The 14,202-nt window shown below is 35.7% G+C and overlaps 1 protein-coding gene across 1 annotated transcript in view; it reads left to right on the forward strand.

Moving 5' to 3' along the window:
* Positions 1-11,960, forward strand: part of LOC125110881 (multiple epidermal growth factor-like domains protein 6) — a 587,667-nt gene extending 575,707 nt beyond the window's left edge. The window contains exons 22-25 of the mRNA XM_047752542.1: positions 2,283-2,411; positions 5,168-5,296; positions 6,644-6,772; positions 11,513-11,960. Of these exons, the coding sequence (XP_047608498.1) occupies positions 2,283-2,411; positions 5,168-5,296; positions 6,644-6,772; positions 11,513-11,664 (539 nt within the window). The 3' untranslated portion in view covers positions 11,665-11,960. The remainder of the gene's footprint in view (positions 1-2,282; positions 2,412-5,167; positions 5,297-6,643; positions 6,773-11,512) is intronic.
* The last annotated feature ends 2,242 nt before the right edge of the window (positions 11,961-14,202 follow it).

The raw sequence follows: 14,202 nt of genomic DNA on the forward strand, positions 1-14,202 counted from the left end.
CTTATCAATTTTGTGATATGTGGGACTACTAAGTCAGAGTAATAATCCATTTAGAATATGTGCATTCACATTGCTTTTGTTTTTAATTCTAAATTGTATAATTCTCTAGCATTTGGGGGTGTAGGATATTTTAACTTTTGATTCTATCATTTAAACTTTTTATTATGGAACATTCCAAACAAATACAAGAGTTACTGAGTCATGGGATGAATACAATGGTAATTTTGCAACATATTGACAAATTCTCTTCCATGTGGGGCTGCACCATATTGCATCTTCAGAAGCAATATATAGAATACCTGTTTCCGCATGGGGTTATCAAAATTTTGACGAGAAATGTTATATTAGTGGAGTTTTGATTTTAATTTTTATTATTATGTTTATCATCTTCTCTAGTAGGTAAGGATCTTTTGCATTTCTTTTTCTATATATTGACTATTTACACTGTAAATAGTTGTAATTTTGGTATGCCCACAGGAGGAGCTGAGTTCAGGGTCTTTCTACTCCATCATCCCTACATGGCTTTTTTCTTCAACAGGATAATTGGATTTCTTATATGAGGGCTGACTTCTTAAAGCAGAAGTTGTCAGGTCTTCCTGAGGGTTGGAAATGATATAACATCACCTTGCCCACATTCTCTTGGATACAGTCAGTTATGGATCTAGTCCACATTCCATAGGGGAATTGATGACGCAAGGGTGTGAATCCTAGGGGATATGGTTCATGAAGAGTATCTTTGGATTATAGATTCTGCATGATTCAAAAGGTTTTATTTCCCTTTTTTGTAACAAAATATATCTTTCTTCTATTTGTTTTTAAATTTTTATCATAATTAGGGATGGGTTTCCCATTCTCAGGTTTTAGAGGAATTCAACATGTTTTATTTTAATATTCGTATGATACCATTTTTGACCTTCAGTTCTCTGATCAATTTTAAATATTTTTCCTGTTGTACAGTGTGAGGAATAGATCCATTTTTCCCATATGTGGCTTTTCAATTATCATAATCCAGCTTTTACAGGTCTGTCTTCCCCACTGATGGGAGATGCAGGGTTCATCGAATACTAAGCATTTAAAAGCAATTAAATATAGTTCTGGATGCTCTGTTCTATTCATCTGCCTATTTATGTGAAAATACAATACTATTTGTGTTATGAGATCTTCACTGTATATGTTTGATACTAACAGGGCTAGCCACACTTCATTGCACCTCTTTTTCAGGAGTTTCTTGGTACTGTTTTTGTTTATTTGTCCTTCCAAATGAAATTTATAATCAAATTGTCTAGATGTAAAAAAAATCAAATTTTTCACTGTTTTGTTGTCCTATATGTTTATTCTTTTAAGGAAAATTAATGTATTTATGACATGTTAACATATGAATTCATTCAAAAGTAAACATGGTCTACTTTTCCATTTGTTCAAGTTTTTGTTCCCCAATAAGTAAAATGCTGATTTCAATATTCATATTATGATAGCTATTCATTTTTAAATGTATTCAAATGTTTTTACTGAACTTTTAAATGGCTTTTTTCTTCAAATGTCTCTCAAATTTGTTCATGAAGTTAATAATACGATTTTTTTCCTTAGGCCAATATATGTGATAGAACTTATCAGTAAGTTTTATAATATTGCCAGACCTTACATTCTTGAGATAAATACAACTTAGTTATTATACATTACTTTATAATATGCTGTTGGTTTTTGTGTGATTATTTTTTTATGAATTTGGCATCAATATTTATAAGTAAAATTGAGCTATAGTTTTTTATACTTTTTTTAGGTTTTGAAATTGGGGTTCTACTCAATGAAATGTATTTAAAATGTTTCTTCCTTTTCAATGCTCTGGAATAGTAAAGTAGTAAGTTGATGATCTGAACAGGAAAGGTTTATAGAATTTCCCCATGAAGCCTAAGACTGGTGGGATTTTTTTTTTTTTTGATTGGAGTTATTTTACTATTTCCTCTATAGTTTTTCTACTATAATTAGACTGTCTAGGTTTTCTGTCTCAGATTAGGACAAATTCGGTAAGTTGTCTTCCATAACTTTTCCATTTCATTTATATTTGTATACTTATTTGCATTATTTTTTTACTTATTCTACATTTATTTATGGTCATTATACATTTTTAAAAAACTATATGCTTTCTCTCTTTTATCATGATTATGTTAACTAATGATTTGTCTGCCTTTATTTTTTCATTAATTCTGTTTATTTCTGTCATCAAACTTATTACAAATTCAGTTGTCTTAAGTAGAATTATTACTGGGTGGTTTCTTTTTCAGAATGTTTTCCTGGTTATTATGGTCCAGGCTGCCATTTTAATTGCACGTGTCAGAACAATGGAGTTTGCAATAGGTTTTCTGGAAGCTGCGAGTGCCTCCCAGGTTACTATGGAAGAGACTGTGAACATGGTAAACCAAGAAAATGAGAGTGGGCATATCATGGTGTTTATAAGTTTTAAGCTTTAAAAACGGTTTTTAAATCATAAAAGCCATATATTCACACTATGTCAAATTAGATAATCTTAATATTTTAATGTATATTTTTACAATGTATTTCATAGCTCTAATTTAAATTCTGAATGTTGACAACTATCACAATGAAGTAATTGGACTTCTTTATTCTTTTTGGAATAGTTGTTCAAAAAAAATTCTAAGGTTCTATGATTATCTAGAGTAGACACAGATAGACACACAAGTAGACACAGGCAGACACATCAGTAGATACAGGCAGATGCACTCAAAGGAGTCAGGTGCTGGTCTTTTTGAATAAAATCATTCTCTCCTCTGGCTGCCTTTAGACAAAATATAGACATAGGAACTGCTTGTTTATTTCATGTTAACCTCGGGTTAACTCTAAAAGATCTGCCCTTAAGTCTTACTTGGAATATATTTATATCACTTCTTCATTTGGACTCAATATTTTCAACTAGAATTAGGAAAAGGGAGAATTTTTCAATAATTTGTCCTTGACATCAGAGAGCCCTGATGTACAACACAATTGAGAGATTAAGATGTGATAGCTTCTAGAACTAGTCTCTAGAATTAGCTGTGTATGGCCTCGTTCTGTTGTATAAAATATGTATAAACAAAACTTCTATAAGTTTCAGTTTCATTGTCTAGAGAAGGGGGGTAATAATAACATCTACTTTAAAAGTTTATCGTGAGGATTAAATAAGAAGCTACATGTAAGCATTTATTACTGAGGTGTGTCGCAAAAGCGTGATGAACATTATTTAGAAGTAAAGAATTTTTAAAGCCTCTGTAATGATAGTAACAATATTTAAATTAGTCCCACTTTCTTCAATCTGTCTTTAGGTTTTAGAATACATATTTCATAGGAACAAATCCCACTAAGCCCTTCGAGGTTTAGAACTCTTGCCAACTACTCTGAAGTTTCTTGGAACAGGGAGCATGGAAGCAAACATCTTATAATTTTTGTTTGTTTTATTTTCAAATTTGGAATAAGATATGAAAGAGGGAAAAATATCTATTCAAGGCCCATAGATTTCATCCTACATGTAGTAGGGTATCAAGGAACATTTTGAGCGGACAAGGGACATCACTCTGGCAAAAGACATCTGTAAAGTGAATACATTATTGATTAATAGGAAATAGGAGTCATTGGTAGTGTCCATGTAGAAAGCTATAGTCTAGGATTTCAAACATGTATACTGGGATTAAAATAGAAATGAATGAACAGAAAAATATTTTGGAAGAACAATTAAATGCATTTGGCAATTGATTTGGACATAGAGATATGGAAGATGTAGGAATCAAAGATAATTTTAAAGTTCTAAGCCAGGGAACCTGAAAGAATTATAGTATTATTTAGACAAATGGAAACACTGAGCAAGCCAACCTTTATGAGCTCAGTTTCACATGTAATTAAAATAAGAGAGATAAAGGAGATTTTTTTTATGTATTGTCAACAATGATTGTATAAGAACAAGCAGAAGAGAACTTTTGCTGGCTCTTCCTTTATTATTCATTTTTTAAGAGTTAAAATGATATTTGAAAATGAAGAGTATATATTATATAAAATAATTCATTCTTTATCTCATTTTGGTTTTACTTCCTTTTTCTCTGAATGTGAGTTTTTCCTAATTTTGAATTTGTCCTGAGCAACTCCATTCACACACATGAAGTCTTGGCAAATCCACCTCTAGGGGCCTGGGAATGGGGCCAGGGACCACAGAGAGAGAAAGAGCAAGGAGAGAATAAGAGTGAGAGGGAGAGCAAGAGAGAGAAAGAGAGTGAATAATTGAAGGGTGAGGAAATTGCATCCTCTTTCTAGTCCCACTGGTGAGCACACCCCCACAGAAAACTCAAGGTAGGAAGTGAGAATTCTTTGAGTCAAATTGAGCTTTCACATCCCTTCCTCAGGTGAGCATCTTCCTGGGCAGAGGCCAAGTTTAGCATTCAGTGCATTTGCTTGGACTACCTGTTCTCTAAATCTAAACCAATTACTTCTGAGGATCAGCCACAAAACTATTGATCTTCTCCAACTGTGGAGGAGAAACAGGTTATTTTGGACTTAACTAAAAAACAATTCTATATTATATCCTATGGGTTCTCTAGGGAAATTTTTTGAAGCTTGAATTTCACTGACTTTAAAACAGAACCTACTCTACATGCACCACATTCTCTGTCTTCTAGTCCCTTCCTCCTTCCTTCTTTTCCTCACCCTCTTCTCTTAGGCCCACTTCTGCCATCCATTCCAAGGACTTCAAATATAAAGAGCTGTGTGAATCACCTTCCACAGATACTCTCTTATTTATTTAAAGAGTTTAAAATTCTCACTAAATTTAGCCTAGGTCTAAAGTTTGAAAACATTGCTAGTTTAGGTGTCTAGGTTATTAGAGGGTAAAAGTCCTTGTCAAACTATAGCACATTACAGCAAATAAATTTTATCTACTTGAAGGTATTTTAAATTTTCTGATGGACTTTTCTAGACTAGGTGGAGAGAATGGTGTGATATAGGCACATATCTTAATGACTAAAATATTGTCAGTATGCTTCTCCATGCAGTTTTTCTTTACTTTCCAACTCTTTGCCCTCCTCTACTTCTTTGGTCCTAGAAAACAAATAACCTAGAGCATATCTTTTAATTTTCCCCTTCTTTATTCTTTAAGCCAGAATAGCATTTTGACATTGCTCTTTTCCAGCATGCCTTCCTGGATTTTATGGTTTGAATTGTGCTCATATCTGTGATTGCAAAAATGGAGCGAATTGTGATGCAGAGAGTGGACAGTGCATTTGCCCAGCAGGTGTCCATGGCAGCCAATGTGAAAAAGGTATAGCCAGGGCATTTTTCAGCATGTGAACATGAGAATTCTGTGTGACCATGAGATCTTTCCATCTGAGGGCAAACGTGTAAACCCAAATCTAAAACATGGAATAATCACCTGAGCTTCTGACTTTGGACCTTAAAGTAACATAAATTCACTCTATAGCCAACATAATGAGTCCTGATTTTATTACTGATTGGTCACAATTTGTATTCTGCTCTAGATAAACTATTTAATGTCTAAAAACACCGCTAAAGCAGTTAATCTTCAACAGACCAAGATTCTACTCTAAATGAGAAATATTTCATTAAATGCTTTAAAAAGAATGCCATCTTTTGGGTTTAGTGCTATTGAAACCAATTCAAAGGCTCTATGAAAAATACTTGAGGATGTGAATTAGGTATTTGTCACTGTAAATAATAGCAGCCATATGTGTGGATTAAGATATAGAAGTGAGAATTTGGACCACTCAGTTTGAAATGAGATATTCTGTAGCTCTGGTCCATTCAAAGCGACTCTAAACCACGCAGTACTCAGTAAACAACTACAAGTCCCATTTTAGTCTTTATTAGGTTTGTTCTTGTGCATATGGTTACAACCACCACAGTAATGATAATGATAATATAACGATAGTAGTATTTTGACTTCATGTGATTGAAAATTCTTGCCTTTAAAAAGGAACTCTATATTAGCCCCATACCATGTTCTCATATGTCACTAGAACTTTACATATAGTATGTATTGTTCATCTTTTATTCACTTATTCATTTAATATAATTACTACTTAGCGATTTTTTTTTTTTTTTTTTTTTGGCTATGCCCGAGGCATGTGGAAGTTCCTGGGCCGAGGATCAAACCTGCACCACAGGGTGACAATGCTAGATCCTTAACCACTAAGCCACCAAGGAAGTCATTATTTAATGATTTGATGCAATGTGCTCTCATTATCTGCCTCTTCCTGTGTTAAATTCTGAGACCATATGAAGCTTATCCTCTTCTGGAGAAATAGACAGTAAATAAGTAAGTAACATTTTAAGGAAAAATATTGGAAGTAATATACTTGGCTAGGAGACTCAGTCTCATACCTTAAATTCCTGTCCTCAAAAAGTTTATATACATTCTAATAGGTACAAACCATGTTGAAGTTAATCAGCTTTAAGGCCTGAGTGTGAAACTGTGTATAAAATGAAACTTCTTTCTGAGAATTCCAAAATTTTCCTCTCTTCTTCTAACCAACCAGTCTCACTTTATCATCCCACTTTGCTCTTGTGGCAATAGTAACTTTAATCTCAATTTTGGTGCATCAGTGAAACTCAAGGAGTTAATTTCTCAGGATTTCTCTTCCCTGGGTAGAGTGTTCACCTGGAATGTTTGGAGACAATTGCCGTCAACTTTGTGACTGTGAAAAAGCAAGCCTCTGCCACCCAGTGACTGGAAAGTGCCTGTGCCCCCCTGGGAGAACCGGAGCCAGATGTGATGCTGGTATGAACCAAAGCACCTTAGGATCTCTCCCTGATTCATGGGTTCTTTGGAAATATATAGCATTTTCATCCTGAGTATGATACTCAAAGAACAGCACCCTAAAACTGCTTGTCAACTCTCCTTCATATGATTAATCAGGGTATGTAGTTGCTACATCAGAGGTACCCCAAACCAGCACCACAGCTGACAGAAAACACCTTGTAAGTACCTCAAAATGATTCAGTTAAACATTATGATCACAAAGGTGATTCAGAGAATTAACTAGAATTAAGGCAATTAAGGTACAGTCCAGGTGGAATTCCTAAGGACCAAGTTTTCGGCTATTCTTTGGGAATTGAGATTTATACTTTTTCTTTCTACTCACAGGAAGAATAGCCTTGAATGTAAAGTTCTAATTCTTCAGGGATTATCTTTAAAAAAGGAGAATGTAGAAAGTGTGAATCATTAACTTATCATTGACTCTTCAACTTAATGGAGGCTTATGAGATGAAAAGGTTTTATATTAAATTCACAATACCCCTGAAGGACTGACCCTGCCACAGATATGACCCAAAGGAAAGCACTGAATCTCAGAATTTACTTTCCTCACTTGCCAAAGAACAGGGTTGAGGTTAAGTATTTCTAAGATCATTTTCAGCACTAATCAATGATTATGTAACCTGGGATTTCAATAATGCTGAGAAAGCCACAGTAACCTTCCAGGCTACAGGAGAGTTCTGGCCACCTTGCATCATCTCCCACTCTACCTTGCTGCTGAGAAATAGCAATAAAACTACTTTCTTTGACTGCCAGAAATACTTGGCCTGTATTCATTCACTCCTTATCACCACTAAACACTTTGCATGTATCCATTTAATCTTTACCACAACCCTATGAGATTGATACTATTCTTATTTCTGTTTGACAAATGAGGAAGCTGAGGCACAGATGAGGAAGCAGAGCCAAGATTTGAACCCAAGCAGTCTGCCTTCAGACTTTGGGTCATGGTGCTAATGGACAATGCTGTTTGCGTAAATATCAGTAGGTATTCTAGTATAAGGAAACTCTGGTGGTTCATTAAGAGTTTTGTGTTCCTTCCTACCCTTCCTTCTTCCCTTTTTTTTGTAGATGTATAGAATATGGCCAAAGGCTTGTGAGTATTGTCTCAGAATCCTTCAGCTCTCCCAAATAAGCAGCTTACTGATACTGACTTTTCTGCAAAGCTGCTTAATTTAAATCTCTAATTCTTGTGTTTCACCACACTACAAGCTTCTTGAGAGTCAGATCCAGGGAGTTCCCATTGTCGCAGCAGAAACGACTCCAACTAGTATCCGTGAGGATGTGGGTTCAATCCCTGGCCTCGTTCAGTGGGTTGGGGATTCAGCATTGCTGTGAGCTGTGGTATAAGTCACAGATGCAGCCCAGATCCTGTGCTGTTGTGGCTGTGGCATAGGCCAGAAGCTGCAGCTCCGATCTGACCCCTACCCTGGTAACTTCCATATTCTGCAAGATGCAGCCCTGAAAGGAAAAAAAAAAGTCAGATTCATGTTTACCTATCTCTTACCAAAAATGTCTAGAACAAGGTCTGGCATGTGAGAGCCTTCAGCCAATTTTTGTTGAAGGAATTCTTGCTTCCCTTGTCTGATTTCTTCATGGAGTCATGGTAGACAGAAGTACCTCAAGTTTGTCAAATCTAAAGTAAGTCTGCTGGAATAAACATCCACGTGTCATCTTGGTGAAGCCATAGTACTGACATCACCGATGCAAGGCTCACTAAAGGCAGAGTCCATATAGCATTTGTGGTTTATCTGAATCCTGAAGAAAACCAGCTAATGTTTGCTGAATGCATATTCTATGCCAGGCATTTTCATTTATACCAGGCACCTTTATTATCATCACCATACCCATTTTATAGATGAGGAAGCTGGGAGCTGAGGGACAAAAAGGTTAAGTAACTTGCCCAAGGTTTCACAACTAGCAACTGGGAGGTTAGGGATTTGAAACAAGCAGTCTGGGTCCAGAGCTAGACTCTTTAATAACCTCACTCTACTGCCTCTCAAGAAAAAGAGAGGAATAGGAATTGATTTCATTTGTCTAACTGCATTGTCCATTAGCCACAGGTGCTATTTAATTTGAATTAAATTTCGCCTCCTTAGTCACACATGCTATTTCAGGTGCCCAGTGGCCACATGCTGTTAGTAGCTATTGGTCAGTGTGGAACATTTCATCATTCCAGAAAGTTCTAACGGGAAGTTTTGAGCTTAAAATTTGCCACCAAACCAGGAGAGCTTATGGACAGGGTGGAAATTAAAGCCTCACTCCACGGAATTTCAATAGACTAAATTCCCTATCACATAGACTCAATTTCATTCACAAGTATTTCACCACATGACCGTGGATTCTATGTATTAACTTGTCTACTTTTCATTCTTGGTGGCACCTAACTTAAGGCCTCTCTTATGGTGAGCTTTTGGGGTACCCATGGCCTACACAGACATACTGCAGGCTCTTTTATTTGCATTTTTATTTTCAATTAGGCACAGTTCATCTGTGATATTAACTGTGAACAGCTGTGTCTATGCAAGCACTATAAAGATAAAAGACCTCATTTTAATTTGAACTCTGGTAAAGGACCTATTAAACAGCCATAATATTAATTCATAAAAGAATGTAGCAGCTTTTTATTGGATTACTTCCCCACCCCCTTGGTAAATTAACGTTTGCAGACATTCAAACAGATGTCTTAAATACACATCATTATTAACATGAAAATGTGGTATTTTTATAAATTAAAATCAGATTCTGAACTGCTCAGGAGAGATCCTGACTCATAACTCTTTTTCAAACAAGAAAACTACGTCTTACCACCAAACTAAGTAATCATCCCACACACTGGGCAGAGGTGTGGGTATTAGGTTAAATGTGAAATGATGCAGAATTGTTTTTTCATTTTCATAAAGTTTGATGGTTTAAAGAAAAGATTCATTTCAGAGCAGTATTTGCACCCCCCTCCAAAGCCCTTTTTATCTCTTGTCTCTTGATTTAGGAAGGGATTGAATTACTGTTTGCTCATGTCCAACTTCTGTAAAAAGAATTAATTGCAAAATTGATAATATGTTTCTGTTTATCTCTTACCTAAAATCCAACTAGTTAGGAGTTCACGTCGTGGCGCAGTAGCTAATGAATCCGACTAGGAACCAATGAGGTTGCCGGTTCAATCCCTGGCCTCGCTCAGTGGGTTAACGATCCAGCATTGCCGTGAGCTGTGGTGTAGGTCGCAGACGTGGCTTGGATTTGGCGTTGCTGTGGCTCATATGCCCCAAGGGGTAGCCCTAGAAAAGGCAAAAAAAAAATCTAACTAGTTAAGACAAGAGCTAGACCCCACCTTAACCTATCTTCATAGTCCAAGAAAGGAAAAATAAAATCAAATAAACATCCAACTGCTCATGGACTATTTAGGGTGAATCTCCAACCCAGCAAAAAGAATTTTGAGGCAATAAAGAAACATTTGATGAAGTTTTGCTCACAGACTCAGAATTTGTGCTAGTACCCATACCTTGATATTGATATCTCTAAATTTTCTGCTTTCCAGCTTTGCATTTCCTGATTTGGGCTTTCTCCTACATATGCTTGCTATCTTTTGTCTTTCCACAGAGCAGTGCAGAATGAAGAATGAGCACTAGTTAAGAATTTAGGAATCCAGCTCGGTCATTTACCAGGAATCTAATATTTGAGGAGATCCCATAAGACATACGAGTTTATCTCTTTCTAGAATGAGAGAGCTTATCTCACTGCCTCTCCCACCTCACAGGTGTTGTTGGAACCAATTAGGATAATGTATTAGAAACCCATTTTGGAAAATGCTAATAACAGACAGCACTAGGTGACTGTTATTACTATAACTTTTCTCTCGTCCTTAAACATTGGTAAATTGAGTTACTTCCCAGTCTTGCCTGACTGCCTAGGAAATATGAAACCGTTTTCTGTAACCATGGGCTGGGCTTGGCTTTCTTCCCAACCTCACAATCCTTCAGAAACAGAATCTGTTAATTCTGTGCTAATTCTCTGCTGGATATCAGGCTAAGACCAAATACACAGGCTCGCGTGCGATGTTTGGGGGACCCTTCTTAGTCCGTATTTTATTATTTTGATAATGCTAACACTGTTCATGCCCTTTCTTCATCTCTCTACTGATTGTGATTGCAGTGCAGTTCAACCTAAGGATAATCATATCCCTTCAGTTCCTATGGCAGGATTTTACACAAGCGGTCTAAGGCCTTTTTGAAATATTTTAAGAGATGAAAGAGTTGAAGTCATTTCATTTTTAACAACATAAGCACAAATAATTATGTTTTAACCTAAAGACAGTTTCCATGTATTTTGTATTCTGGAGAGCATTGCCTTTTTCTGACCTCAAGATAACTAATCCATTTTCTCAGTGCCCTTCATAATGCATTGTTATAACTCTATTGAATAATTGAATTCTGAGGAGGCACTTTAAAAATATAACTTGCTGTCCTATCTTCTCTTTTCAGTTTTGTCACTAACTTCCTTGATACTCCCCAGCTTCCTCCTGTTTTCCATTAAAGACCTTACTTTTCTTATATAACATTCTAGTATGGGAAAAAGATACCACATGGTTAACCAGAATTCTTTACAAGCCTATCATTATCTTATTGAATTCCAAGACATAGTAGTAAAAAGACTGTAAGTTAGAAAAGGGTATTTGAGACTATTTTATTTTTATTTTCTCCCTCACAGAATGCAGGTCAGGCCAGTACGGACCTAACTGTTCCCTGAAGTGTCAGTGTGTCCACACAGCCCACTGTAACCCTCTCAATGGGAGCTGCTCTTGCCCGGCGAGGAGAATAGGTCCAACCTGTGAGGAAAACAGTTTGGACAATCCTCAGTAACCAAAGACAAATAGCTTTTCAGTGGATGAATAGACTTTGCTGAGGTTCACCCATGGACCATCATCTTAACTTTGGCAGAGAAATGTACTTAACTCAACCATCTTCAGCCCAACCTCTCCTGTTGTGAGGTGAAAACAGGACGTCTCAACTTTATGGCCTCTAAGCATAAGTTCCATCCTCCAGCCTACCCTTCCCAACTTCCTTTTGCTGAAGAACATGCCCAAGAAAAAGAGAATGTTTTTTCAAGATCCCAATCGTAGTAACATTTTGGACTAATAAATGAAACTTTTTTTTTATATGCACAGGCGGTATTTAAATTTGGAAAGTAAGAACTGCTTTTCAGTTCAGGTTGGACTGCACTGAAATATTCACACCTATTCACTGAAGACCTCAGTGGCCATTAAGTAGCTGGATCCTCTTTAGAAATGTCTAGAATTTCATCTCTTTATTCTCGGTATCCTGCTTCACAGCTAAGTCAGCTTCAGATTGTTAATGTATTGTATTTCAAACATGACTTTTGGTGTGGGAGACTACTAAGACTTTAGCCACATAAAGATTGGGGTAAAAGTATGATGTGCACACTTACAATGAATCATCAGAATGTTTAGTGGTGTTCTCCCTATCATTGGTCAGCAGACAGGAAGAAAAAGTGATCAAGGCAAATGCTTAACCTGTTCTAGGGGAAATCTGTGTCACAGATTTAGCCAGAAAGTAGGACCTCACTGGAATGAGGCTTTTAATTCACATTGTAATTAGTTTGAGAATTCACACTGTAATCAGTTTGTAATTACTTGGAGACCCAAAGTACTCAATGTTTAGGTCAGCTCTACAGCATTTGTAAGCATAAGCCCTGTGGTAAGCCCAAGAAAGATACAATGATAAATATGACTGTGCTTTTGCTCCCAACTGGTTTATAAGTACTTAAAATTTCAGATGACTGGTTAATTCACAGTAAAGAATAATAATTATTTTCTTCATTGGAAATGTTGTTCCTCATGACATCCATGCTTTCCTGGGATAAAGATAGAGGATACGGAAATTATATGACTAGATATTTTACCTAATATGTTATGTCTATAGTAGCTTTTAAATCAAAATGTATCTAAGATACAATTGACTGAAGAATTTATGAAAATGCTTGGTGTTATCAATTTAGTGTAGTCTCTGATCTTTACCTAACATTTATCTTCCTATATCTCAGCACATTTAACAGAAATATAGCATACCTATAATAGGCAATCGTGTCAAGTTTAATGTTATTAAATAATATGAAGAGGGTTAAGGATATGGCATTGCTGTAAGCTATGTGAACTACGGTATAGGTCACAGATGCAGCTCAGAACTGGTGTTGCTTCTGTGGCTGCAGTGTAGGCTGGCAGCTATAGCTCCGTTCCAACCCCTAGCCTGGGAACTTCCACATGCCACGGGTGCAGCCCTAAAAAAAAAAAAAGAGACAAAAAATAAAAAAAATAAAAATTAAAGAGCAACTTATATTTTTATTCTCTATATTATTCGAAATAAAAATTTTGTATTTAAAGTTCATTTTAATTATTTTATCAATTGAAAACTATGAATTTATTTACTCTGAATTTATTCTTCTTCCTTACCTTTTATTTTTCAAGCTTCTCTCAACTATCTTCATCTGACCTGTAAAGAGAATAAGATATAGAAAAACAACATTCTTTCTCGGGCTCCCATCCACCACTGAACTCCCTTCATTTCAAGACAAAAAAACAGTGACCGCAAACAGGGACAAAAAGCAAGGGCACCAGGTTTCTCTTCCTTATTAGAGATGTTACCCTAGTAAGACAGAAAAGAATTTGGCAGTGGAAAAAAAGTAAGAGATTTCTTTAGGTTGATTTTTTTTTCTAATGTATTGTTTAACTCTTTATAAATGAGACGCTGTATGTAAGACATTAAGCACAGTTCTTGGCAAATAGCAGATGGTCCATACATTACCTCCTTTTATTCTCTTTTCCACCCCAGGCTCTAAAACAAATTAAGAGAGTTGGGAAGCAGATTCATAGTATGAACCTGTATTTTCATGACTTTGTTACCCATTAGACAAATTGAGTTTCACTTTCATTGTTATGCCAGTCAACAGGAACTAATACAAGTTACTATAGCCCCTGTTCTTTACAAAATTTTTATAGCTTTCACTTTCATATCTCAAAAGAAAATAGAAAAATATTTAAAATCCAGAAGGTTTCCATTTTACTTTTGGTCACCTTGAAAAATCTTAAGTGGGACCCTGCAAAAGTTAATAGTCATGTGGTAAGTCATCCTTTCTAAAAATATTCCAGTTCTTCTCTTTGAGGACACTAGCAGATGTCTAAAAATCATTGTAGGCAATTACATTTCATTTATGGACCAGCATATAATAAATATTAATCTTAAATAATTTAACAGATGGAAAATTATAAAATTGAAATTTCTTGCAAAATCACATAACAGAATTTTTAAATTCATTTTTAATGAATGTTAAAAATGCTTTAAGAAAATAGTAAACGATGACCCACATTCCCGAACGAATAAATA

The sequence above is a fragment of the Phacochoerus africanus genome, chromosome 1, assembly GCF_016906955.1.
Source record: "Phacochoerus africanus isolate WHEZ1 chromosome 1, ROS_Pafr_v1, whole genome shotgun sequence".
NCBI lineage: Eukaryota > Metazoa > Chordata > Mammalia > Artiodactyla > Suidae > Phacochoerus > Phacochoerus africanus.